Source organism: Podarcis bocagei, assembly GCF_964188305.1.
Source record: "Podarcis bocagei genome assembly, chromosome: 7".
Classification (NCBI taxonomy): Eukaryota; Metazoa; Chordata; class Lepidosauria; order Squamata; family Lacertidae; genus Podarcis; species Podarcis bocagei.
In genome coordinates this window covers 84,764,352-84,792,232 of record NC_138132.1, presented here as the reverse complement: position 1 = coordinate 84,792,232, position 27,881 = coordinate 84,764,352, and the positions used below count along the sequence as shown (strand labels likewise).

Here is a 27,881-nt window from a genome sequence, read left to right as displayed (position 1 = left end):
GTGCGCCCTATGGGCCGGTGCGCCCTATAGGGCAAAAAATACGGTAGTTCTCTGCCTGCTTCTCTCTCACCTCCAGGGCTTTGACCAGCTTCATTCTCTCTAGTGTGTTCCCAGTTTTGGGTGTCCTCACTAATATATTCGCTGCCACCAGGCGCCATCTTGGCCTCAGAAGGTTTGCGGCTAATTTGTGGATAATTTCTCCGACTGGAAGCAGCTGTGGTTGGCTCAGCGCCTGCATAGACATCAGAAAAAGAGGGGCAGGGGCACAAACAGTAGGGAAGTTACTTTCCCATCGGAACAGCAGATGCAAAGAAATTCAGCTGGAAGTCATGACAACTGCAAGCAGGAAGGAAATGCAAGAAAACTGCAGAAAGGAGGGCTATTTGCTTCCTGGAAGCTCGCCAACTGACCTGCGGTGAAATCACAGAGAGGGCTGAGCATCCAGTGATGAAGGGAAAGTGTTAAGTTGTGGGTGAACATATCAGACGACACAGCGATTCTTCAAACAGCTCTTTTTTATTCACAGGCCAGAACAGAACTGAACTGAAGGGTTCAGCCAGCCTGCTTATATAGAGCTCCAGTACAACGCAACTGTAACACTTGCTGTAACTATCCAATCACTGAACGTCACTTTCAATCCCTTATTTGCATATGTCGACCTGAGTGAAAACTATGTACAGTATCCCCCTGCTGGCCCAGGGTGAGAACTTCAGTACATAACAGAAGGGATCAGTTGCAGAATGCTGACAACAAACATGACTCCAGTGCAGTGCGAATGGACAATATTTGGGTTGGGGGACTATCTTCATATAACCCTGTTCTAAAACTGTTTACTTTGCATATTGCTCAGCTTGAACTTTAGCATATAAAATAAGAGAACAGGAAGAACATACATTTAGAGAAGATTGGAAAACGTTTATTGAATATATGGGAAATTATTGTGTACAGCTGAAAACGTGGGCAACATTAAGATAAATTCAACAGCGTAACTAAGTTTTGATGGATGTAATGGTGGAATACTGAATGGTTTAGTTTTTGTAAAACGTGCAGGGATTTATGCTATGCAAAAAGAACCATGGAAAGAGAAGAAAGGAAGTCACAGATATTTTAAGGACATGAAAGTGAGTGTTTTAAATTGTATCACAGAAAAATTAATAAAAATTATATTAAAAATTTAAAAAGCAAAACTGTTTATTTTGGCCTGGGAATAAACAAGTGTGAGTTGATCTCCTGTGCTGTTTCCTCGCTTGGCATGTTGTGTATCTTAAAGTCATTGCCTTGTTTTGTAGGACGCCTTACCCCCAACCTGCAAACTGCCGGTTCTGTAGAGGTCGCTTGTGGCTTTTAAGTTCTACGTGCAAGGAACTCTGCATAGGCCCAGAGGCTCAGCTCTGGCACTGAAAACGGGTTCTAGGGCTAGAGCACTTGGGACCTCTAAGTTCTCTCAAAATCTCTTTTCTGGTGAGAGCAGCTTTTGCATCTCATTTGGAAACCAAGGACCCAGAGTCTGGAGGAAGAATGAGGAGGCACACAATGCTAGATGCTTGAAGTCCAGTGTAAAGTTTCCACAGTCTGTGTTGATTTGGGGAGCCATGTCATCAGCTTGTGTTGGTCCACTGTGCTTCATTAAGTCCAGGGTCAACACAGCCGTCTACCAGGAGATTTTGGAGCATTTCATGCTTCCTTTCGCAGATGAGCTTTATGGGGATACTGACTTCATTTTCCAGCAGGACTTTGGCACCTGCCCACACTGCCAAAAGTACCAAAACCTGGTTCAATGCCCATGGGATTACTGTGCTTGATTGGCCAGCAAACTCGCCTGACCTGAACCCCATAGAGAATCTATGGGGCATTGCCAAGAGAAAGATGAGAGACATGGGACCGAGAATTGCAGAAGAGCTGAAGGTTGCTATTGAAGCTTCCTGGTCTTCCATAACACCTCAGCAGTGCCACAGGCTGATAGCATCCATGCCATGCCGCATTGAGGTAGTAATTGATGCAAATGGGGCCCAAACCAAGTACTGAGTACATATGCATGCTTCTACTTCTCAGAGGTCCAATATTGGTCTATTTGCAATACTTGTTTTGCTGATTTCATTCAATATTCTAATTTTCTGAGATTGTTAATTTGGGGTTTTCATCAGCTGTACGCCATGATCATCAGAATTATAACAAATAAAGGCTTGACATATCTCGCTTTGCATGTCATGAGTCTATCTCATATATTATTTTCACCTTTTAAGTTGAATTACTGAAATAAATGAACTTTTCCATGCTATTCTAATTTTCCGAGTTTCACCTGTAAGAAAGGTATGAGCCTGGGGGGAGCAGTTACCCTTTATTCCACATGGGAAGGAGGGAGGGAATTTGGAATAGATTGACTTTTTATAGATTTTTTAATATTTATTTTTAGATTTTTAGATTCTTACTCACATCAAGCGAATTGCAATTTTACTGGCTCGCTGTGCCAAGGGGGAAGGAGATTCTTTGCAATTAGGAAAGGAGACTTGGCTTTCCAGCTGACAGCTAAGAGCCAGGCCACAATTGCAGTGTGCCAGCGCTTGCGTGCATCATCTGCCGCCACAACGAGCAAACTAATGACTGTCTTGACGGCATCAATCACCCAGCCAACGCCTGGCATTCCCGTGGGCGCCAGGCTCTTCCCTGCGATTTGCAGGCTGATCCAGATTTTAATAATGGGGCAATCACTCAAGATTAGCACCTCCTGATGAGCAGCTGACAGCCCCTCAGAATGACAGCGGAAGACAAAAGCTCATCAGTCTCTCAGGCCTAAATGGTGGGAAGAAGGAAGCACCAGGGAACTTGCCCCCGGTAGAACAGTTGTGTAAGGCCAAACTGGTCCAAGTTACTGGTTAGTTTACAAGGAGAAAGAGGTGCAGGGGCTGAAAGCTGCGGAGAAGTCAGGCTTTCACCCACTGAAGCCAGTAGAGAAAATTCACTGCACAGAGGGAGGGAAGGAATCCGACAAGTTTAGTTCCTGTTTCTTATTTTTCTGATCTTAAGCTAGGTTCTCAACATTTCTGCATCAGTTTGTTTAAAAAAACCAAGAAACGAGTCCTCACAAAAATTTGCCACTTTTTTAGTGCACTTTTCTGCTAATACAGTGGTACCTTGGTTCTCAAACTTAATTCGTTCTGGATGCCCGTTCCAAAACCAAAGCGTTCCAAAACCAAGGTGCGCTTTCCCATAGAAGGTAATGCAAAATGGATGAATCCGTTCCAGACTTTTAAAAACAACCCCTAAAACAGCAGTTTAACACGAATTTTACTACCTAACGAGACCCTTGATCCATAAAATGAAAGCAATAAACAATGTACTGCAGTCACACAATCACTCCATCAATCAGTAGCTGAACTGGGTTCCACACAGTCCCAAAAACAAAACAAAAAAGCCACAAAAACAAAAAAGCAAAATAAATAGCAAAAACAGACCTCAGCGTAGCACTCAAAACGGAAGTGTGGCACTCAAAACAGAGCACGTTCAGCTTCCAAAAAATGTTCGCAAACCAGGACACACACTTCCAGGTTTACAGTGTTTGGGTTCCAACTTGTTTGAGTACCAAGGCGTTTGAGAACCAAGGTACCACTGTATATGCATTTTTGAAAGCAATTTCGCCTAGTAGAATACAATGGAAAAGCTACAAATGCAATGAAGAGGAATAAATATGCCAAAGAAGTAAGATTTCTTACCATAGGATTCCTGCTCGATGGGGGCAGCTGCTTCAGCTTGACCTTGGAAGCAAAAGGAAGGGATTGTTTATTGAAAGGAAGTGAACAGGGCTGTCTTAAGCTTATGTGGCGCCGGAGTGCAAAGCTCCACTTGGCACCAGTCCCCCTCCCTGGTTGCCCTGTCCCAGGTGCGCAGGAGGGCAGAACCGGCCGGCTGGCTGCCTCAGCATCTCGCTGGCTCGGTCGCCCCCGAACTTGTGGCACAGAAAAGCCCGCAGCAGAAAAGCCCGCCGTGGCGCTCCGACTGACAGGTGGGCTCTTCCCCAGGCTCAACTCTCGGGCCCCGGACTCTCGGCCTGGTGCCCCTGAAATCCTGGCGCCCGGCACCCCTGGTGCTTATGGGTAAGATGGCACTGGAAGCGAATTCATACAACAAAAAAGGGAGTTTCAGTCCTGACCAGGTGCTATTGGAGGCAGAGCAAGCCCTGCCCCAAGGTACCATCTGTAACTAAGCAGAGCCAGCACACTCTTTGAATGCTGTCGATCTGATCTTTTAAAATTATTGAAAAGTCAATGTAAGCAAACTACTGCATTTGTTCATTTATTTTTCTGAACACATTGATAGATTGCCTTCCATATTGGAACAACACCGTGGTTTCCTGAATGAAATCAGTAAAAACTGTAAGAAACTAAAAGCAAATGTTACAGATATACAAAATTTTCAATAGCCAGTACAGTGGTACCTCAGGTTACATATGCTTCAGGTTACAGATGCTTCAGGTTACATACTCCACTAACCCAGAAATAGGCTTCAGGTTAAGAACTTTGCTTCAGGTTGAGAACAGAAATCGTGCTCCGGCGGCGTGGCAGCAGCAGGAGACCCCATTAACTAAAAAGGTGCTTCAGGTGAAGAACAGTTTCAGGTTAAGTACGGACCTCCAGAACGAATTAAGTACTTAACCTGAGGTACCACTGTACTAGAGAACGTCATGGCAGGTAAAGGTAAAGGACCCCGAACAGTTAAGTCCCGTCAAAGGCGACTACAGAACTCACCTCGTTTTCAGGCCAGGGGAGCCGGCGTTTGTCCACATACAGCTTTCTGGGTCATATGGACTAAACCGCTTCTGGCACAATGGAACACCATGACGGAAACCAGAGCGCATGGAAACTCTGTTTACCTTCCCGCCACAGTGGTACCTATTTATCTACTTGCACTGGCGTGCTTTGGAAATGCTAGGTTGGCAGGAGCAGGGACCGAGCAACAGGAGCTCACCCTGTTGCAGGGATTCGAACCGCCGACCTTCTGATCGGCAAGCCCAAGAGGCTCAGTGGTTTAGACCACAGCACCACCCGCTCCCTGCATGGCAGAACACCATTATCATAGGTGCCACAGAATCTCTAGGGGATGGTCATACCACTGCATGGGGGCCACTGCAGAGAAGGCGCTCTCGCGATGCAACACCAGGTGAATCTCTGCCAGGAAATGACTAAAAGGGCCTTCTCCAACAATCTCAGGCTGGATCTACACTGATCTAGAAAACGTTATAAAAAATATAGCTCTCAATGCAATTTCCCATTGGCGACAGATCACTGCTCTACACTGCCCTCTGGTGTCACATTTTTTATAACACATTTTTAACATTATAACTCACGAGTGTAGATTAGTCCTCAGTGAATGGGCTAGACCAGGGTTTCTCAGACTTGGGTCTCCAACTGTTGTTGGACTCCAACTCCCATCATCTATAGCTAGCAGGACCAGTGGTCAAGGATGATGGGAATTGTAGTCCAAAAACGGCTTGAGACCCAAGTTTGGGAAACCCTGGGCTAGACTAAACAACAAGTATACAACGTGCAAGTCATCAAAACATGTGCACCAATTTTATAAGCAAGGCTGAACATTCTCAGGAAAGGGAGGAGCTTAATATCGAGCCAATTTCAAATCAAGCAGGGCGGGGAACCACAATTTTTAACCATTGCATCTCCCATGCCTCTCTTCTTTCTTACTGCATAAGTTTGCATTGTAAACTCCTTGCAGCAGAGACCTATTATTTTGGAGTTTTTGTTTTTTAACCTATGCTGAAACCTAATCTAATGATGTTGTAGATTATCAGCGGTGCAATAATCAGTAGCATATTTTGCCTACCGCGATTCTGCTGGCGAGGATACGGCTTCGAGTCCTGAGCAGGGGCGGCTGCCTCACTGGGCAGCGGCTGCTGTTTGCTCTTGCTGATGGGCATTGGTTCGGGGAGCATTTGCTTTGGCACCCCCTTGAAGAACCACGCCCCAGAGCGCTTCCATACCTGAAAACAGAACAGGACAAAGACGTGTGAGAACCGTGTGTTCAGAGACGGCTGATGCTGTACAGTTTTCTTCCTGGGAATTGTACCGCTGGCAATCTGGGTGTCACCTGATTGAATGCTCTCGATTCCAGCATTGCAGGTAACTCAACTAAATGATTCTTAATCCAGAATGCGACAGCTAGACTGGTGACTGGAAATGGCTGCCAAGACCTACATTGGCTCCCAGTACATTTCCAAACACAATTCAAAGTGTTGGTGCTGACCTTCAAAGCCCTAAACGGCCTCGGTCCAGTGTACCTGAAGGAACGTCTCCACCCCCATCATTCAGCCCGGACACTGAGGTCCAGTGCCGAGGGCCTTCTGGCAGTTTCCTCCCTGCAAGAAGTGAGGTTACAGGGAACCAGGCAGAGGGCCTTCTCGGTAATGGCGCCCGCCCTGTGGAACGCCCTCCCAGGAGATGTCAAGGAAATAAACAATTATCTGACTTTTAGAAGACATCTGAAGGCAGCCCTGTTTAGGAAATTTTTTAATGTATGATGTTTTATCACTGATGATGATGATGATGATGGGAGCTGCCCAGAGTGGCTGAAGAAACCCGGCCAGATGGATGGGGTATAAATAAATTATTATTATTATTACCCTGTTAGAATTCCTGCTCCATGATTGCAGTCATGGGATTTTTGTCTATCGCATGACAGTATATGTTTTGACTCCACAGAGTGGGAAGTGACGGAGACAGGATGTTCGTGTTACTGTGTTCCGTGAAGTGGGACTATTGTCCTTTGTCCTTTTTCTCTTTTCTGTCTGATGCTAGAGAGAGAGGGAGCCATATTGCAGTGCTCTGTGTGTGTTTATATGTAAATAAAGTAGATTAGCCAAAATGCTGAGTTGCTGAGGTCTGTTACGCAAGCTGCGAAGACTCTGCGGATCTCTAAGTGTGCCGGTGTCTGTTGGCATCAGTCGCTGTGATGCTCGGGCTAAAGAAAGCTTTTGAAGCTCCCGAATGATCAACCAGGAGGGAGAGAACATGCCAGTCGGGCATGTGTCTCTGCCAGGGTCCTACTCGAGTGTAGGCTGAGCTCCTGACAGACCTTTGGGGTCCCTTCCAACTCTACAGTTCTATGATTCTTCCAATGGCAAGGCCAGATCTACATGGGCTTTGCCTTTTTCACAGCTGCCACACACTGGGCAGAGATCTTCATCTAGCTGTCCATTATGACCCCAAGGTCTTGTTCCTCATCCATCACCTCCAGATCAGACCCCAATGGCATATATGCAAAATTAAGACTTTTTGCCCCCAAACTTTGCAGTTGTTTACCATATTTTTTGCTCTATAGGACGCACTTTTTCCCTTCCAAAAATTAAGGGGAAATGTGTGTGCGTCCTATGGAGCGAATCCAGGCTCCTTGGCTTCAGCAATAGCAACGCGAAGCCTCCGAAGCGCAGAGGGAGCGCTCCCTCCGCGCTTCGGAGGCTTTGTGTTGCTTTCGCTGAAGCCTGGAGAGCGAGAGGGGTCAGTGCACACCAACCCCTCTCGCTCTCCAGGCTTCAGAGATAGCCACCTGAAGCCTCCGGAACACAGCGGGAGGTCCCTCTGCGCTTCGGAGGCTTCGGGTTCCTTTTGCTGAAGCCAGGAGAGCAAGACTCTCCTGGCTTCAGCAGAGAGGGAGAGCTGCGCAGCGCCCCTTCAGCCAAGAGGGAGGAGAAATGGAAGGGCATCCGTTTCTGCTGTCGCTTCACTGAAGGGGCGCTGAGCAGAGAGGGGGAGATTTTTTTTTCTTGTTCTCCCCCTCTAAAACAAGGTGCATCCTATGGTCGGGTGCGTCCTATAGAGTGAAAAATACAGTACTTTGAAATGCACTCATTTTTGAGAGGATTACAGACAAAGAAGACCACTTGCTTGCAACCAGCTGAAGGAGGACAGCGGTGGGGAACCTGTGGTTAATTGCCAGGGTTTTTTTTCCCCATTTGTGATTTTTAAAAAGCGTTTGTTTAAAAAAGCGCTATCTAAGGTATCTAACTTTTGGAGATACAATAGGGATAATGCTTCTCTAAAACATATGTTTTTTCATTGTCCTATATTGGAAGATTTTTGGCAGAAGGTAACTGAAACTATCAACAGAACTGTACGGAACAACCTTACATTTACAGAGCAAAATATCCTCTTGAATTATATGCCCAGCACATGGAACCTTACAAATGGACATTATGAGTGGATTCTCTGTGCCCTTACCACGAAAAAAAGACTGATACTGATGAATTGGAAAAATAAAAATGCGGCTCCCTTCTACGATTGGATTGGAGACTTATATAAGCACATACTTGCCACAGACAAACTCAATGACATTTGGGAATCCATACTTACAAATACTGTAATAGGTTAAGATCTGGTGATGTACAAGAACAACTTTGTAAAGTAAAAAATATATACAGTATATAAAATCCCATTTCTCCATATGTTGCAATGCACATCTCCAGCCAATAACTGTATACAAAAATGCATATCCCAGAGTTAGTAAAGGGTAAAGGGACCCCTGACCACTAGGTCCAGTCGTGGCCAACTCTGGGGTTACGGCGCTCATCTCGCTTTATTGGCCGAGGGAGCCGGCGTACAGCTTCCGGGTCATGTGGTCAGCATGACTAAGCCGCTTCTGGCAAACCAGAGCAGCACACGGAAACGCCGTTTACCTTCCCGCCGGAGCGGTACCTATTTATCTACTTGCACTTTGTGCTTTTGAACTGCTAGGTTGGCAGGAGCAGGGACCGAGCAACGGGAGCTCACCCTGTCGTCGGGATTCGAACCGCTGATCAGCAAGTCCTAGGCTCTGTGGTTTAACCCACAGCGCCACCTGTGTCCCTATCCCAGGGTTAAAGTGTGCCTAAAAATTTGTATGTCACTGAAAACAGCATATTAGAAGTAATGGCTTTGCAAAAGACCGTGCATGTTAGGCAAATTGCATAAGAAATTAGAAGAAATTCACACTAGAATGCTGGTGAATTTTCATTTAAGAAATCACAATTTTAAAAATTGCCAGGGGTAATAGGAGTTGTAGTCCATTGAAGCTGTGGAGGCCACGAGGTCCTGACTCCTCAAATAGGCATATTAGGATAGACCATCTGAATGAGTGTATACTCTTTGCATCGTTCATGTATTTCCCAGGAAAATGCAGATCTAACAAGCCACTTCCCGACTGACCTCTCTCTGTTCACAGCAGATCTTACACAACCAGATGGAGTGAGGCCGGTTGTTGCTGGTCTGGGTGCCACATTTAGTGCAGACGTTCTGCATGGGAAAGAAAGATACAAAACACTGTGAAAACAGCCAGAAAAGCCCTTATCAGAATGAAGATGGACTTCCATTATGTCTCTGTACAGGTGTCTAAACAGCCCATGTTGGTCTCCCAGATATGGCGCTGGAATACAGACAGTGCCCATTATAACAACACATATTTCAAATGCTATGGCACTGCTTTAAGCAGTGATGGCTTCCCCCGAAGAATTCTGGGAGCTGTAGTTTGTTAAGGGCACTGAGAGCTCCTATAGAGCTACAGTCACTGTGAAAAGTGTTTGTTTCTGTTCTTATCACTGTGGAGCTGCGTGGAGTCACTGGACTCTGTTTACATTCCAGACACCTTGCAGTCTCACGGGAAAGGGAGACGGGATGTGACGTTAGTGGTTTCCTGTTTCCTTTGTTTCTTTGTTCAGTTGCTCTCTGCTTTCATAGAGAGAGGATGTCTTTTCTGTTCTGCGTAGTTTAGAAATAAAACTCTTTACAATGTAGCCAAACCTCTCGACTCTTCCCTGTGCTGGGAACCCTGCTGGATAGAATGTGCTTGAGGCCCTATCAAAGGCTCAGGTCATTAAACACGTCGGAGGCGATTTCAAAGGCTCAGCTCGGAGGAAGATGAGGCCTTATCGGCTTGGCCGAGTGGAGATTCCGACAAAAAGGGATTAACTGTCAAACTACTCTGGGAACTGTAGCTCTGGGGGGAGGAATTGGGGGGGTCTCTTAACACCTCTCAGCACCCTTAACGAACCACAGATCCCAGGACTCTTTAAAGTGGAATAAGAGTGCTTTCAGATGGGCCAGATGGCCGGGGTATAAATAGTGGCATTATTATAAGCAGCGCTTTCTTCTGGGGAGGGGGACGCAGGGGTACGCATACCCCTAAACATTTTGTGAATCTTTGTCCATTTACTGTATTTATTTGAACTACAAAATGGTGGTTTTTGGCAAAATGAAAGTACCCCTAAACATTTTTTTAAGAAAAAAAGCACTGATTATTATTATTAATATCATTAATATTATTTGGATGCGGCCTGTCTGAAAGCTGTGCACACACACAAAAACACACGCACACTTTCCAATAACAACAATCAAGGAGAGTCACGTTTGTGACAGAAACGGCGCCAGACATTTTTTGGCCCGGTTGCAGAAGGTCGACTGCAGCAGATGGGGGAGCCTTCTCGTGCCATCTGTGCCATGCAGCCCTGGCGCTGCCACTCGCGCCCTTGAGGGGAGGCTGCCTCCAGCTTAATTAAGGATGTCATCTTTCCACCAAATACCTAGCACAGCGAAGCTTGCTTTCTAGATGGCGGGCAAGGAGGACTGCCTGACCATCTGAGCGAAGCCGCTCTGAGGCTTTGGTGAGGACAAGAGAAATGGTCCAAGGCGCAGGGGGCGCTTCCCCCTCCAAAATAAATAAGAACATAAGGAGAGCACCTGCAGGATCAGGTCAAAGGTCCCCCCAGTCCAGCATCCTGATCTCACAAGTGCGACTGCCTCTGTTCTCTGCCCACCTGTGACTTCCAGCAACTGGTATTCAGAGACATGGCACTTCTGGCAGTGGCGAAAGATCTGTCAGTTTGCATTTCTTAGTGCAGAAAGTATTGATCTGATGTGTAGATCCTACTCTAATTAATTCCAGAGGGTTCTGGAAGCCTCTCTGTGTGAAAGAAGCAAGCAGAAGCTTCATGTTGTTTAAGTTATACTTCCAGAGAAGCTGAGTACAGCTGGTTCAAACTGGTTCTCATATCTTTTTCTATCAAGGTCATGCTGACTATAATAGTCAGGCCAGAAGGAGCCTGGGTTTCACTTTCTCTATCTCTCTTTCCTTCTGGTGTGGTGTTTTGTATACAGTGGTACCTCGGGTTAAGTACTTAATTCGTTCTGGAGGTCTGTTCTTAACCTGAAACTGTTCTTAACCTGAAGCACCACTTTAGCTAATGGAGCCTCCTGCTGCCGCCGCACCGCCGAAGCACGATTTCTGTTCTTATCCTGAAGCAAAGTTCTTAACCTGAAGCACTATTTCTGGGTTAGCAGAGTCTGTAACCTGAAGCGTATGTAACCTGAAGCGTATGTAACCTGAGGTACCACTGTACAGTCATACCTCATGTTACGTTTGCTTTCAGGTTGCGCGTTTCCAGGTTGCGTCCCGCAGCGACCCGGAAGGGTTACTTCCGGGTTTCGCTGCTCGCGCATGCGCAAAAAGACATCACGCGCATGCGCAAAAGCAGCGAATCGCGACCCACAGACACGGGTTGCGTTCTTTTCAGGTTGCGAACGGGCCTCCAGAACAGATTCCGTTCACAACCAGAGGTACCACTGTATAGTGTTAAGGTTTAGACCAGGGGTAGGCAACCTAAGACCTGTGGGCCGGATGCGGCCCAATCGCCTTCTCAATCCGGCCCATGGATGGTCTGGGAATCAGCGTGTTTTTACATGAGTACAATGTGTCCTTTTATTTAAATGTATCTCTGGGTTATTTGTTGGGCATAGGAATTCGTTCATTTTTTTCTTCAAAATATAGTCCGGCCCCCCACAAGGTCTGAGGGATGGTTGGCCAGCCCACAGCTGAAAAAGTTTGCTGACCCATGGTTTAGACTTATTATAAGTTATTCTAAGTTTAAGTTAAGTCTGCTGCAACTGGATTTCTTATGGACAGTGCCAATCCTGAATGTACTGGGTTTGTGACCATTATGCTCATTTGCCTTCAGTAGCAGTAAAAGCTCCGCTGGATGAAATATCAATTGCCTCTGGTCTATTTTTGGGGAATCCTGCAATGTATTTTAAGTTGTTACTCTGCTAACTATACATTGGAATCTACTGTGGATCAATACTGAGTAGAATTTCATCACAAGATCATCCCCATCCTTAGTGTTTAAAGGCCAAAATGCCTCAGGCCCCAAGTATTTGACAGACCGCCTCTTCCCTCCAGACCCTCTTGGGTGCTGAGGTCGGCTGAGGGTGCCACCTTCGTAGTTCAGTCACCCTCAGAGTCTTGCCCTTTGTCCCAGGAAGCAAAAAAAGCATTGGGCCACCCCTGGAACAAAGCATGCGAGGGCAAGGGGGCCGGAAACGGGAGCAGAGATTTGGGTTCCTCACCTTTTTGCAATCTTCACACACCACACAGGCTGACCCCAGGCGCCCCAGCTGTTCGCCGCACAGGATGCAGCGGTTGACCCCGTCACCGGCCACATTTCGGCGCATATCTTCCAGACGGTTCATGAGACGCCTAAAGGCAGGGAGGCAAGGCAGCAGGGTCAAAACCAAAAAAGGGTGCTTTTGGCCAAGTTAATTGATTAAATCAGCCTAATTCCAACCCAGAAGTAACTACCATCAGCCCAAGGCTGCGCAGCCATGCTCCCACCAGCCTTAAGAGTCACATGGCTGTGCTCAGAGCCGTCTTTCCCATTGGGTTTACTGGCACATTGCTGTTGGGATACTGCCAGGGAGATAAAGTCCATCATGGCCCCAAGCCATCTGCCGGACGATCCATCGATCTCTGGTAGGCACGCAGTATCATCAATTTAGCGACATGAGCTCCAGAACATTCTAGGAAATATCTTGCCACATTCCAGAGCTCATGCACACTCTTATCAGCAGATAATGCACAGCAAAAGTCGCAGCCAGGAGAGCATTATTTACAAGCTTTATTCAGCGTTGATCAGAACAAAGAAAGACATGACTGCCTGCGTCAGTGTCTCCGACAGAGAGAGAAAAACGAAAGCAATAGGAAACATAAACATCCTGTGAACAGGACATGCGCAGACTCTCTGACTCACAAAGCCTGCTCCCTTTTAAGGTGGAACGGAAATATCCTAACAATTGCACCAGGGCGCCGGCTTCTCAGGGGCGCCCCAGCGAGTGGGGGAGCTGCGCGGCTTTGCCAGCGGCCTCCCCTTTCCTTCCTTCCTGCACACCCGCCAGCTGCGCCCCATCAACAATATGAGCCAGTGTGGTGTAGTGGTTAAGAGCAGTGGACTTGTAATCTGGTGAACCGGCTTCGCTTCCCCGCTCCTCCACATGCAGCTGCTGGGTGACCTTGGGCCAGTCACACTTCTCTGAAGTCTCTCTGCCCCACTCACCTCACAGAGTGTTTGTTGTGGGGGAGGAAGGGAAAGGAGATTGTTAGCTGCTTTGAGACTCCTTAGGGTAGTGATAAAGCGGGATATCAAATCCAAACTCTTCTTCTTCCCAAGCCCCTGCGGGAGAAGAGTGATCCCCGCAAAGGCTTGGGAAAAGGTCGACAACTCTGGGAAACGGGGGGTGGGACGCCGGTGGTATCTTTGCACCATGGCACCGGATATGCTTAAGACGACCCTGGCCCATGTGGTGGACGTGTGAAAAAATGAAAAAATATTGGGACATGATATATAACGAAATGAAAAAACTATTTAAATACACTTTCACAAAGAAACCAGAAGCATTTTTGCTAGGGATAACAGGGAATGAATTAAAAAAGGAAGATTACAAACCATTCATGTACGCAACGACCGCCACTAGAATCTTAGTGGCTCAGAAATGGAAATCCCAAGAAATCCCAACTTTAATGGAGTGGCAGACAAAAATGATTGAATACACAGAATTGGCGCAATTGACTTATAAGATTCAGAACCAAAAAGAAGCAAAGTTCGAAAAGGATTGGAGTAAATTTGTTGAATATATACAGAGTAATTGTAAGCATTTAAAAACTGTAGCAGGATTCATGTAAATCTTGTGATGTGGATGGAGTGTAAATAAGAAACTGTAAGAAAAGATTTGAGACATGAAAACCGTTGAAGCGATGGAAGAAAGTCCGGGCGCAATAAGGCACGGGGCAAATAAGAAGACATACAAATTTTTGAATGTAAGAGTATTTATTTTATTTGTTGTTGTTAAAAAAAAGCAATAAAAAGTATTTTTTTAAAAAAAAAGAAAAAAGAACACGGCCCTGGGCTGGGCTGGCTGGGGTTGAGGGCAGCAGACTGGCAAAGCCTGGGTTAGAAAGCTTTTTCTTAATGTCGGCTCAACGCTGCCTTTCCTTCTAAGGAGGTACAGTCCTTTCAGAAGTGAGAGAGGGGAGATCACACAGTCGAAGGCTGGACAACTCAGTTGTGGTGCTGATAATGCCAGGCTCACAGGGTCAATCCCCGTATGAGACTGTGGCATATTCCTGTATTCCCAGGGTCCCTGCCAACCCTACAACTCTATGAATTCTATTATTCAGCATCAGTTTCATATGAAACTTGACACAGCGCTGCAGGGATTGTGTTATATGCCTACATACTCATGGAATTCGTACTCCAGGGATGCAGGGGTTCAAGTTTTACTTCGTATCTGGGCTCATCAAAGCACAGAATTGTAGAGTTGGAAAGGGGTATCCGGGGTCATCTAGTCCAACCCCCTGCAATGCAGAAATCTCAGCTACAGAACCCATGACAGATGGCCATCCCGCCTCTCTCTAAAAACCTCCAACGAAGGAGAGTCCACCACCTTCTGAGGGCGTCTGTTCCACTGTCAAACTGCTCTTACCATCAGAATCTGTTGGCTCGGGTTCAACTCTCCAGATCCTTAATAGCTAATGGCTATTAATAGCTAGTGGCTTAGGGCCCTCGTATTTACGGGACTGCCTCTCCTGGTCTGCCCCACAGAGGACCTTAAGGTCCATGAATAACCATAGTTTAGAGGTCCCAGGCCCTAAGGAAGTCAGACTATCCTCCACCAGAGCCTTTTCAGTGATGGCTCCGACCTGGTGGAATGCTCTGTCCCATGAGACTAGGGCCCTTCAGGATTTAACCTCCTTCCACCGGGCCTGTAAGACAGAGCCTTTAATTTGAATTCAGCCTGATCTTTTATTTCCCTTCCCTTCCCTCCCCCTCCCCTTTTATGAAGATTACCTGCTCTGAGACCCCACATCTAATTCTCCCCTGGCCTCCTTGCTGGTCCAAGTAGGACTAATTCAGCCAGCCAGCTTATTAGATGGATTTCCCCCAAACTGATTTCTGAACTTTGAATTTTATTGTTATGCATGTTTTTATACTGTATTTATGCTGCTTTTACAATTAAGTGTTTTAAATTTGTTGTTAGCCGCCCTGAGCCCGGTTTTTGAACCGGGAAAGGCGGAGTATAAATAAAAAAAAATTATTAATTTATTATTAATGCTATTCTAGGCTGTATCAACAGAAGTCTAGTGTCCAGATCAAGGGGAGTCATAGTACCACTCTATTCTGTCTTGGTCAGAATACTGTGCCCAGTTCTGGGCGCCTTAATTTAAGAAGGGTGTTGACAAGCTGGTGTGCAGAGGAGGGCAATCAAGATGATCAAAGTTCTGGAAACCAAGCCTTATGAGGAACGGTTGAAGGAGCTGGGAATGTTTAGCCTGAAAAAGAGGAGACTGAGGGGATATATGGAAGCCAACCTTCAAATATCTCAAGGGCTGTCATATGGAAGGTGGAGCAGGCTTGTTTTTCTCCTCTGGAGTGTAGGACCCAAACCAATGGCTTCAAGTTACAAGGAGATTCTGGCTAAAGATCAGGAATAATTTTCTGACAGTAAGACCTGTTTGACAGTGGAATGGACTACCTAAGAAGGTAGTGAATTCTCCTTCAATGGAGGTTTTTAAGCAGAGGCTGGATGGCCATTCTGTAGCTGAGATTCCTGCACGGCGTGGGGGTTGGACTAGATGACCCCTGGAACCCTTTCCAACTCTACAATTCTGTGATTCTATTTTTAAAAAATGGCATAACAAGTGGCATATCAATTGATTTATAGCAAAAAAAAAACCTTCAAAGCAATTTAAAGAAACAATGAAACAATAAAATTACAGTGAACAGAGTTAGAAACAGCTGCTTAAAAAACAGAAAAAAATACTTAACACCAACAGGAAGCTAAAAACAGATTAAAACTCGAACCAACTATGTAAACATCTGAGTAGGCTTGTCTAAACAAAAAGCTTTTTAGCAGGTGCAGAAAACAGTACAGTGAAAACTCCTGCCTGATATCAACAGGCAGGGAGTTCCAAAGTGCGTATGCTGCCACACTAAAAGATTGATTTCTTACAAAGAAATGTGGAGCAACGATTGTGTGGCACCTGTAACAATGCCAATTCTTCAAATCAAAGCGGTCAAATGAGCATATATGAGGGTAAGAGGGTCTCGCAGGTAAATTCTGCAAGGGGTGCTCCTGAGATCTAGTATGTAGGGGAGCAGGGGATTTCAGAGAATACGCTGTTCATCTTTCCTTGCACCTCTGTGCATTTGTGGCCAACTAGGGATGAGGGTGGCGCTGTGGGTTAAACCACAGAGCCTAGGGCCTGCCGATCAGAAGGTCGGTGGTTCGAATCCCCGCGACAGGGTGAGCTCCCATTGCTCGGTCCCTGCTCCTGCCAACCTAGCAGTTCGAAAGTGCATCAAAGTGCAAGTAGATAAATAGGTACCGCTCTGGCGGGAAGGTAAACGGCATTTCTGTGCGCTGCTCTGGTTCGCCAGAAACAGCTTAGTCATGCTGGCCACATGACCCAGAAGCTGTACGCCAGCTCCCTCGGCCAATAAAGCGAGATGAGCGCCGCAACCCCAGAGTCGGCCACGACTGGACCTAATGGTCAAGGGTCCCTTTACCTTTACTGCTATGCAGCTTAGACTAGGAGGAAGAATCCAACCAAGGCAGAAGGTTCATTTGCCTTTTTCCGTTGAGAAACAAACTAAGTAGGGCTTGCAGGGGGGCTGCAGCTTGCAAAAACCCCTACCCCACCTGCCAATTGCACAGGCAGCCCCCTCTGCCAGCAAGGTGGGAGCTTTGCAAACGCCCCCAGCAGCCTCTCTCCCTGCAAGTTCGGTTGGGCAGGCATGCTGTGTAAAATCCCAAGCAGATAAAAATAGTGCATGCAATAAAAAATCTATTATTTATTCTGTTCTGAAGGGAATATATAAAGAGAAGGCGGGGGATAGCGGGGAAAAGAGAAGCCCTCTGGAGAGGTTTTCCAGAACATCCAGCATGCAGGATATTTCATCCCCTCCTGTCGCGGTGTGACCCAAATCTGACAAAACCATTAAATCAGTGTGCGTTATTTGGGGAAGTGTTGTTAGTGGAGACACACTTGCCTGAGCCAGTCAGCTTATGAAATTAAAACAGGAGCTGCAGGTAAAGGCTTTGCACCAATCCTGACTTCGGTACTGGGCTCAGTTCAGCTTATTTCGCAGTTCTAAGCACCCCCCGTGCTGAGCACATTATTAGCAATAAATGAACAGGTGATTTTTCTCATTATCTGTTCCGCTGATATAGGCAGACCATTTTCAAATAAATCAATTGCAGACTAATTGATTCATCTGAAAATGGCTTACCTATATTAGCAGAACGAACGAGGACGGAAAACGTGGAATGCAGGGTGTAAATTAGCTTTTACGTTCATCAAACAGTACATTTTTAAAATAAAAATCTGAAGTTAAACGTTTCTGAAGCTTAACATGATTTGAAAAAGGTGGTTTTACATACAAAAGAATATACAAGAACTTTTTTATCATATAATTAATGAGTACAGAGGAGTTTAGAGGATAGAACTCTGTATAACCGCGATGGGAATCTGATCTGGGGACAGAGATTGCGGAAGTAGATCGGAATAATTTGTGGGCTAAACCACCACCCCACCCCCACTAAAATCAGTATCAACTCAGATATGAGGAAATTCGTTTAGATTATTTATTTAAATTATTTAAATACATTTAAAATGTTACATCAATGGCACTAGGTCTTCCCAGGAGGCCAGTAAGGGGACCAGTTTCTGACCTCTAGCATCTGTCTATTTTTCTGACTTTTATTATAACAAAAGGTCTCGTAAAGGGACGCGGGTGGCGCTGTGGGTTAAACCACAGAGCCTAGGACTTGCCGATCAGAAGGTTGGCGGTTCGAATCCGCGTGACGGGGTGAGCTCCCGTTGCTCGGTCCTTGCTCCTGCCAACCTAGCAGTTCGAAAGCATGTCAAAGTGCAAGTAGATAAATAGGTACCACTCCGGCGGGAAGGTAAATGGCATTTCCGTGCGCTGCTCTGGTTTGCCAGAAGCGGCTTAGTCATGCTGGCCACATGACCCGGAAGCTGTACACTGGGTCCCTCGGCCAATAAAGCGAGATGAGCACCGCAACCCCAGAGTTGGCCACGACTGGACCTAATGGTCAGGGGTCCCTTTACCTTTAGGTCTCATAGACATCCAACGAAGCTGAAATTTGGAAGATTCGGGACAGAGCAAAAGACTATGCAGCGCATAGTTATAAACTACGGAACCCCCTGCCACTGGAGGAAGCGATGACCACGAACTAGGATGGCTTCAAAGGAAGATTAAGCAAATTCGTGCAGAATTACGCTACTGTAACATGCAAACAAGACCGAAGCACGAGAACACTTTCTTGCGGTTTCCAGAGACTCCTTCTGTGGTACTCAGAAGGAGTGCTGAGCTTCAGTTGTGCAACGCTATTTGTGCGAGGTCGATAGCAGGAGAGGGAAGCCGGTTTTAAATCAAACGTGTTTGCAAAGAGAACACGTAGTTGGCGTTATGTTAAGTTGCAGCAGCGGCAAAATACCCCCCTCCCTCCAAGAGTCTCTCCCCCCCCCTTTACAAACAATGTTTCTTAAGCATCCTGGCAAATTCCCATGCGTCCCAGAAAGAAGTCGTTTCCCACTCCCTGTTCCTCGTGAGAAATGGTGCACTGCAGCAGCTTATGGCTGGGAAATAAGTCAAGCGTACCAGCTCCTCCTTGCTGACTGGGCTGCTGGTGAGCAAGGGAGATGGGAGGCCTTTGGCAGAAACACACATAGAGGCCACTCGTCCCACCTATGAGCTCCCTCAGTGACAAAATTCTACGTCTCCTGGTGGCCTCATCCTGGGGAGGCAGGGAGGGGTGGCTTCCAGCAGTGAAGGGGATGGGAACTGAGTTCGAGGGCCCCTGAGTTCCCTGTGGAAAAGGACTGGTTGTTAAACCACTCTGGATACTGCAGCTCTCTGGGGGAAGATAGGAGTTGCACAACAAATCTCAGCACCCTGGATAAATGACAGGTCCAGGAGTCTTTGGGGGAAGCCAATACAGTAGTGCCCCGCAAGACGAATGCCTCGCAAGACGGAAAACTCGCTAGACGAAAGAGTTTTCTGTTTTGGAGGTGCTTCGCAAAACGAATCTCCTATGGGCTTGCTTCGCAAGACGAAAATGTCTTGCGAGTTCCTGCGGGGTTTTTTCACTCCCCCCCCCTTTTTCTAAGCCGCTAAGCCGCTTATCAGCTGATCCGATAAACTGATAAGCCACTAAAAGCCTCTAAAAGCCGCTAAAAGCCGCTAATAGCGCTAATAGCGCTAACCTGCTAATCCGTCAATGGGCTTGCTTCGCAAGACGAAAAACCGCTAGACGAAGAGAATCACAGAACGGATTCTTTTCCACTGTATTTTTTTTTAAAGTGTTCTCATAGTGGTTGAAATGCATGTATATGGCCCAACTCTGCATTTTCTCGCTTGCTCCCCTCTCCCATTTTGTTCACATACCTCCTGAAATAATAACAATGGCAATAACAATAATTACAGTGGTAAAGGTAAAGGGACCCCTGACCATTAGGTCCAGTTGTGGCCGACTCCGGGGTTGCGGCGCTCATCTCGCTTTATTGGCCGAGGGAGCCGGCGTACAGCTTCCGGGTCACGTGCCCAGCATGACTAAGCCGCTTCTGGCGAACCAGAGCAGCGCACGGAAATGCCGTTTACCTTCCCGCCGGAGTGGTACCTATTTATCTACTTCCACTTTGACGTGATTTCGAACTGCTAGGTTGGCAGGAGCAGGGACCGAACAACAGGAGCTCACTCTGTCACAGGGATTTGAACCGCCAACCTTCTGATCGGCAAGTCCTATGCTCTATGGTTTAACCTACAGCGCCACCAACGTCCCAATTACAGTGGTACCTTGGGTTAAGTATTTAATTCGTTCTGGAGGTCCTTTCTTAACCTGAAACTGTTCTTAACATTGAAGCACCACTTTAGCTAATGGGGCCTCCTGCTGCCACCGTGCCACCGCCACACGATTTCTGTTCTCATCCTGAAGCAAAGTTCTTCAACCGAGGTACTATTTCTGGGTTAGCGGAGTCTGTAACCTGAAGTGTCTGTAACCTTAAGCGTATGTAACCCGAGGTAGCACTGTAATTTGTATGCTGCCTGTCAGGGAACTGACATCGGAGTGAGAGGCGAAGGGGAGGCTCCCAGATGATGCTGGCGAAGGACCCAGCAGCAGGGGGAGAAACAGCTCAGTAGAGGGGGAAGCCAATCAGCGCAACACCAGTGATAAAGGGAGGCAGACGGGGGAAGTGGAGAGAGGGCTCCAGGACTCTTCACTGGACATCAGTGAGGAGAGCCCAGGTCCTCCGCTACCCACGCCTACCCTGTGCAGAAGACTCCCGCGCAGTGAGAGGAGGAGGAGACTGGGTGTCAAACAACTTTTATGCTGGAAGAGGTTCAAGAAACGCCCACTGACGGATTCTGCCAGTGACTGAGGCAGCCACGATGAGAAGGGGCTGTGCAGTCAGAAAGGTTTAACAAGGCAAATTAACCCAGAAAGGGACCAGTTTACGCACGAGTAACTCATACCTATTACACTGCCCATCTGACTGGGCTGCCCCAGCCATTCTGGGCGGCTCCCAGCAAAAATAGAGAAAAAACACAAGACAACATCAAACACTAAAAACTTCCCTGACCAGGGTTGCCTTGAGATGGCTTTTAAAAATCTGGACTACAGTGCCCATCATCCTTGTCTGCAGTCCATGTTGCTAGCAGGGGATGAGGGGAGACGGAATACAATGACACCTGGGGGACCCCAGGCCACCCACCCCTGTTTCTGCTTCAGGCAGAATTGGCTTGTAGTCTCCTAGCTCTGGAGCAGAGAAGACCAGGAGTGCAGAACACACAAAGAGAGAGGTACAAGCCCTCCAACAAAGCAAGCTGCCCAGCACCACAGAAAGGATGTTGGGATGGTAGAACAGTAGAGTTGGAAGGGGTCCCCAGGGGTCATCCAGCCAAATCCCCCGCAATGCAAAGATGCAAACAAGGCCTTATGGCCATCCAGTTGTTGATGGAAGAGAACAAACACTGGCCATGTTGGTTGGGGATGATGGGACCTGGTGTCTGGGAACATCTGGAGGGTAACTTCCATTATCTCCAACCACTGGCCATGTTGGTTGAGGCTGATGGGACCTGGTGTCTGGGAACATCTGGAGGAATGCAGATTTGCTACCTGCAGACAAATGCACACAGACCACGACTACCAACTCACGTGGCCTCCTTACCCAATGCGTTCCTGCTCCAACTCTTCCATCTTCTCGGCGCGAGCAATGACCCGGTTGATGATCTCCTTCTCCTCATCCGTCAGCTCTTCGTTCTTCCTCCCTCGGTCTGGCTGGGTCCCGTGAGCTGACCAGCTGCCGGGGGCTCTGCAGTGGGCATAGGAAAGAGGGGGATCTGGTCAAGGAGGGCATCTGAAGAGGACATCAAAACTGCTGCAAGTGGAACCCAACACAACATATGGGCCAAGGCGGACGGATACCTTCATAAGGGCATTGAGCCAGCTTAAAAAAAAATTTTGAAAAAACTTCTCTACCATTTAATAAAATATAGAAAATCTCCCAACAGGACACAAGGAATCTAAGTTGTTGACATTTCTGCTGCTCTGCGCGAAGAAACATATTTGATCTGAAAAGGGGACGGTTGAAAGGCACGATACCTCGTGGCCATCTAGTCCAACCCCAGGAGAATGCAGGAAATCCACGACTGCGCCATCCCTGCAAGGTGGGCACCCAAATTCTGCTTTCATGCACACGGACAGCTATTACAAACTACAGGTTTACTTCTAGGACCAAAGAAGATGTGACGGCAATGGAGGTGTGTCACTGCATTGCGGTCTCATTTTATTTTATGTTATTATTGTTTTTATTTTTTTTATTTTAGGATATAGTCTAGGAGGGAGGGCTACCCCCTCCCACACACTGCACTCCTGATTCCAGATTGAACCCCCCCATTCCCCAGTGCCTACTACTGGCAAGCAAAAATCAAAAGAGAAAGATGCCTTTATGCATCTTTGTTACAGTGGTACTCTGGTTCTCAGACTTAATCCATTCCGGAAGTCCGTTCCAAAACCAAAGCATTCCAAAACCAAGGTGCGCTTTCCCATAGAAAACGATGCAAAACAGATTAATCCGTTCCAGACTTCTGAAAACAACCCCTAAAACAGCAATTTAACATGAATTTTACTCTCTAACGAGAACATTGGTCCATAAAATGAAAGCAATACTCAATGTCCTGTACTATAAAACAAATAAGACAGTATTGTAGATGATAAAAATTAAAATCATTTTTTTTCTTAGATAGTCATTGTTCGGATGGGGGGGGGGCTTTATCCATTTCCGCAGTCACACAATCAATCACGAGCTGAACTGGGTTCTACACAGTCGCAAAAACAAATGAACCGAAAAAGCTTCAAAAAATAAAAATGCAAAACGAAGAGCAAAAACAAAAGCGCCAAACTTAATCCGTTCCGGAAGTCCGTTTGACTTCTGAAATGTTCAAAAACCAAGGCGCAGCTTCTGATTGGTGCAGGGGCCCAGAAACAATAGTCGACAGCCGCATCACATGTTCGGCTTACGAAAAATGTTTGAAAACCGGAACGCTTACTTCCAGGTTTTCGGCAGTTGGGAACCAAGGCACCACTGTATTATTATTATTATTATTATTATTACAGTGGTACCTCTAGATACGAATGGGATCCGTTCCGGAGCCCCGTTCACATCTAGAGGTAAACGTAACTAGCAACGGCGCGTCTGCGCACACACGCGCCGCTTTTTGTCGCTTCTGCGCATGCGTGTGACGTCATTTTGAGCGTATGCGCATGCGATACAACTTGCCGAGGAGCACAACTCAAATGCACTCAACTTGAAGCGTATTTAACCTGAGGTATGACTGTATTATTAGTATAGTTGTTACCATTATTATTATTATTATTATTATTATTATTATTATTATTATTATTATTATTATTATTCCCTTCACCCTAAAGTCCCAGGGCATGTGTTAGCATTAAAAACAATGTAAAATACCATTTAAAACAATGATAAAGAAAGCCTAAAAATAATTCAAGTGCTTTCATGCCTTCCATATTGCCAGGCCTTCCTTTTGCAAACTGTGAGTAACACACAGCAGGACCAGAGGCGGATGCCAAGAGGGTCAAGGCCTGGGAGACAGAGTTGTCACTCGCCTTTGCTTTTTCCTCATTCAAGGCTTTGCCAGCCAAGGGGTGGGGGGAAACTACCACCAGCAAAAGGGGGGGGAGGAAGGGGGGCTGAGAAGCCGCTCAGCAAAGTGCAAAATTACTATTGTTGCCACAAGCCCGTTTCCTTTTAATAATCAGTTTGTCCTCTTGGAATAATGAGCAAGAGCATTTTGGCCGAGGAGCTGTCAGCTTGTTTCCCTTGCGATGGCAGCCTATATTTTGTCGACTATAAGGAGAATTAAGTCTGCAGCCCAGCAGCGCCTGCTGCCAAGGAACTCAGGCAACGAGGAAGGGGGTTTGCTGCAGCTAAACTGAGTCACAGCCAAGGCAGCGGGCCAACGGCAGAGAAGAATGGCAACACGGGAGAAGCTCCTTCGCAACTCCTTGCTAAGTCAACATCACGGAGCAAAAGAGAAATAAAGTTCAGGGCTAGCCCCAAAGCTAGACACAGAAAGGTCCCAGCTTTCTGGGAGCTCAGGGTACGAGATGCCCATAACTTAAAGGTAAAGGTAAAGGGACCCCTGACCATTAGGTCCATCGTGGCCGACTCTGGGGTTGCGGCACTCATCTCACTTTATTGGCCGAGGGAGCCGGCATTCAGCTTCCGGGTCATGTGGCCAGCATGACTAAGCTGCTTCTGGCGAACCATAACGTCCCGCCCATAACTTAGGCACATTTAAATTGTTGTGTGCAATCAGCTTTACGCATATGGAAAGGGGAAGGTGTTCCGGGGGGGGGGGTGACTTTGGCAATCCTACCCATCATTGGACTTTTGGCTATATGCAATTTTGGCCTTACTCCCCCTGTGTAAGTTGCAGGCTGGGACGTGGGTGGCGCTGTGGGTTAAACCACAGAGCCTACAACTTGCCAATCAGAAGGTTGGCGGTTCGAATCCCTGCGACGGGGTGAGCTCCCGTTGCTTGGTCCCTGCTCCTGCCAACCTAGCAGTTCAAAAGCACATCAAAGTGCAAGTAGATAAATAGATACCGCTCTGGCGGGAAGGTAAATGGCATTTCCGTGTGCTGCTCTGGTTCGCCAGAAGCGGCTTAGTCATGCTGGCCACATGACCCGGAAGCTGTATGCCGGCTCCCTCGGCCAATAAAGCGAGATGAGCACCGCAACCCCTGAGTCGGTCACGACTGGACCTAATGGTCAGGGGTCCCTTTACCTTTACCTTTTAAGTTGCAGGCTAGCTATCCAGACCCTGCAAGTGTCCCTATTTTCCAGGAACAGTCCCAGATTTACCAAAGCTGTCTCGCTTTCCAATTTGATCCTGCAACATCCCGCTTTTCCTTAGAACATCCCTATTTTCACTGGAGAAATGTTGGAGAGTGTGGAGTTATACAATAACCTTATGAAATAGGCTAGGCTGAGAGGCAGGGACTGGCCTGAGGTCACACCCAGTGCGCTTCATGGCCACGTGGGGGGGGAGTTGAACCCTAGCCTCCCAGGTGCTAGCCTGATGCTCTAACCACTGCACCACGCTGTCACTCCCCACATGTTGCTGCACATGAGCTGTGCGCCTGCTCCTAGCCCCTGTATGATATTAGACCAGCGAGGGAGCCTCCCACCGACCCACCGTCCAGAAAACTACCAGCGTTCCAGGAAATGAGAACATGAAAGGAGTTGTCTTTTTGCAAAAAGACAGGCGGAGAGAGACTGGGCTTGTTCTCCGGATCTGAGGCTGCTCACGCTTTTCATCCTGCAGTGGGATTTGATGCAGCAATTTCCTCTGCAATCTGGGCTGAGAGTGTCTGTGAAATGAGCCAACAAGGTTCTCTCGCTCCCACAGCACAAGTAAGAAAAAGGAGGAGAGAAGGAACTCCACGAGGAAAACATCTGCCAGCCAGGCATGAAACGCAACACTTCCTAGCTAAGGAGGCCGGTGCTGTGAGCATCCCAAGGCCTTTTAGGACCAAGGCAGGTCTCATGCGTGGAAGAACCTGGCCAAAGCAGCTAGCCCTGCCAGAAAACAAATTCCTTGTGTTATAGGAACTCTAAGGTCTCATATAAGGGGCGCGGGTGGTGCTGTGGGTTAAACCGGAGAGCCTAGGACTTGCCGATCAGAAGGTCGGCGGTTCGAATCCCCGCGACGGGGTGAGCTCCCGTTGCTCGGTCCCTGCTCCTGCCAACCTAGCAGTTCAAAAGCACACAAAAGTGCAAGTAGATAAATAGGTACCGCTCCGGCAGGAAGGTAAACGGCGTTTCCGTGCGCTGCTCTGGTTCACCAGAAGCGGCTTAGTCATGCTGGTCACATGACCCGGAAGCTGTACGCTGGCTCCCTCAGCCAGTAAAGCGAGATGAGCGCCGCAACCCCAGAGTTGGCCACGACTGGAGCTAATGGTCAGGGGTCCCTTTACCTTTACCTTTACGGTCTCATTCATATATATATATATATATATATGCAGGTTTTGGTGTCTTCGGGTGTCTTCCCGTGTAAGAGTTGGGGTGTCTAGGCGACGTTTCGACGAGGTCTCACTCGTCATCTTCAGGCTGGTGCTTTCGGCTTCTTGTTACTAGAACAGAGCAGGATCTCAGTGTTTGAGTTCCTATAAATACTGTTGAGGGGGTGTGGTGTATAGCCTCCAACGTTCTGGGCAGGGAGGAAGTTCCCAGGTTAATGTGCCTTTTCTTCTTTTGTTCATTAATTACTTGAGGGATATCTTGAGTGATTACTTGAGTGATATTCTGAGTACCACTTAGGAGGGTCATTAGGTGTGGATTAGTTGCTAAAGCTTTCGTGTCTTGACCTCTTGAGCTTGTGAATAGTTTTTCTGAGAAGATGGCTGTACTGCACTTAGTTGTGCTCTGGCTTGGCTTCGTGTATAGGGGCGAGCTGTGGTTTTGTGCCCTGTGCCAGCCAGATCTGTGTAGGGATTGCAGGGGGGTGCAGCATCCGGAGGTGCCACTATGGTTTGGCTACTGGATGGTGTCTGTAATTTATCTGTGGAGAGGGTCTGGGTTTGGGTCTGGTGTGGTTGATTGGAGATGGCGTTCTGTGTGCCTCTGGTTCTGGTGTCGGTTTTTGTGGGGAGGGCTAATTTCCAGATGTCTGGCAGGCGGGACGTGTCGTCACGCTTGTTCATGTTGTGAGGGTGTTTCTCTATCTCGATGGCTTCCATGATTATTCTCTTGTGGTGATGTTCCATGTTAAAGAGCAATTTGGAATCTGCAAAATTAATTTCGTGTCCTGTTTCTTTCATGTGTTGGTAAAGAGAGGAAGTTTTTTCTTCTTTTTTGACGGCATTCTTGTGTTCTGCGATACGTGCATTTATTCGTCTGTTTGTTTGTCCAATGTACGTGGCTGGGCAGACTTTGCAGGGTATTTCATAGACCCCTTGGTTTTCTAACTGGATTTTATCTTTTGGGTTTCTGAGGATATTGGCTATTTTTTGGTTGGTGCAAAAGGCTGTTTTGATATTGTGTTTATGGAGGATTTTGCTAATTTTATCTGTAGTGCCCTTGATATAAGGAAGGAGGGCCATGCCATTGTTTTCTTCTGTGTCTTGGTTTTTGGGGGGTGTTTCTTTTTGGATTAGCTTCGTAACCCTGTTTTGCTGGTATCCGTTGGCGATTAACACATTTGAGAGATTCTGTAACTCAGTTGTCAAGTGGTCTTTGTCAGCCAGGCGTTTGGTTCTGGAGATGAGAGTCTTGGCTACGGAGTTTATTTGTGCAGGGTGGTGGTGTGATTGTGCATGTAAGTAGCGGTTGGTGTGTGTTTTTTTCCGGTAGATAGTGTGTCCTAGGGAGCCATCAGGTTTTTTGTAGATTAGGACGTCAAGGAAGGGAAGTTGGTTGTTGGCTTCTATTTCCATAGTGAATTGTATTTTGGGGTGTAGGCTGTTGAGATGTGTGAGGAAGCTATCTAGTTTTTCCTTCCCGTGTGGCCAAATTACAAAGGTGTCGTCAACATATCTGAGCCAAAGTTTGGGTTTGTGTTCTGACTTGTCTAAAGCATTGGTTTCAAAGTGTTCCATGTACAGATTTGCGATGACCGGTGAGAGGGGTGATCCCATAGGTGCTCCTTCTATCTGTTTGTATCTTTGTCCATTGTGGATGAAGTACGTGTTGGTTAGGCAGTGGTTGGTCAGGTCCAGGATGTATTCGGGGGGATTGTATTTGTTTTGAATGGCTGTCAAGGCTTCATTAATGGGCACTTGTGTGAAGAGAGATACAACATCGAAGCTCACAAGTAGGTCATCGGGATGTAGGTTTTGCTTCTTTATTGTTTCTATGAACTGGAAGGAGTTTGTAACGTGTGAAGCGATAGATTCTGCATAGGGCTGAAGTTGCTTAGCGAGAAATTTAGCGAGATTTTGTAGAGGTGAGCCTATGGAGCTGACTATTGGT

The 27,881-nt window shown here is 47.0% G+C and overlaps 1 protein-coding gene across 3 annotated transcripts in view; it reads right to left on the bottom strand.

The window, feature by feature from the left end:
- The window catches only part of RPH3A (rabphilin 3A), a 128,438-nt gene that overhangs the window by 40,835 nt on the left and 59,722 nt on the right, over positions 1 to 27,881 (bottom strand). For 2 of the 3 annotated variants that reach the window (XM_081203043.1, XM_081203044.1), the window contains exons 3-8: positions 21,553 to 21,696; positions 12,375 to 12,504; positions 9,186 to 9,272; positions 5,833 to 5,989; positions 3,711 to 3,752; positions 71 to 232 (exon numbers count right to left, since the gene is read on the bottom strand). In XM_081203043.1, the coding sequence (XP_081059169.1) occupies positions 71 to 232; positions 3,711 to 3,752; positions 5,833 to 5,989; positions 9,186 to 9,272; positions 12,375 to 12,504; positions 21,553 to 21,696 (722 nt within the window). The remainder of the gene's footprint in view (positions 1 to 70; positions 233 to 3,710; positions 3,753 to 5,832; positions 5,990 to 9,185; positions 9,273 to 12,374; positions 12,505 to 21,552; positions 21,697 to 27,881) is intronic. The other variant, XM_081203042.1, reaches the window with a different exon arrangement.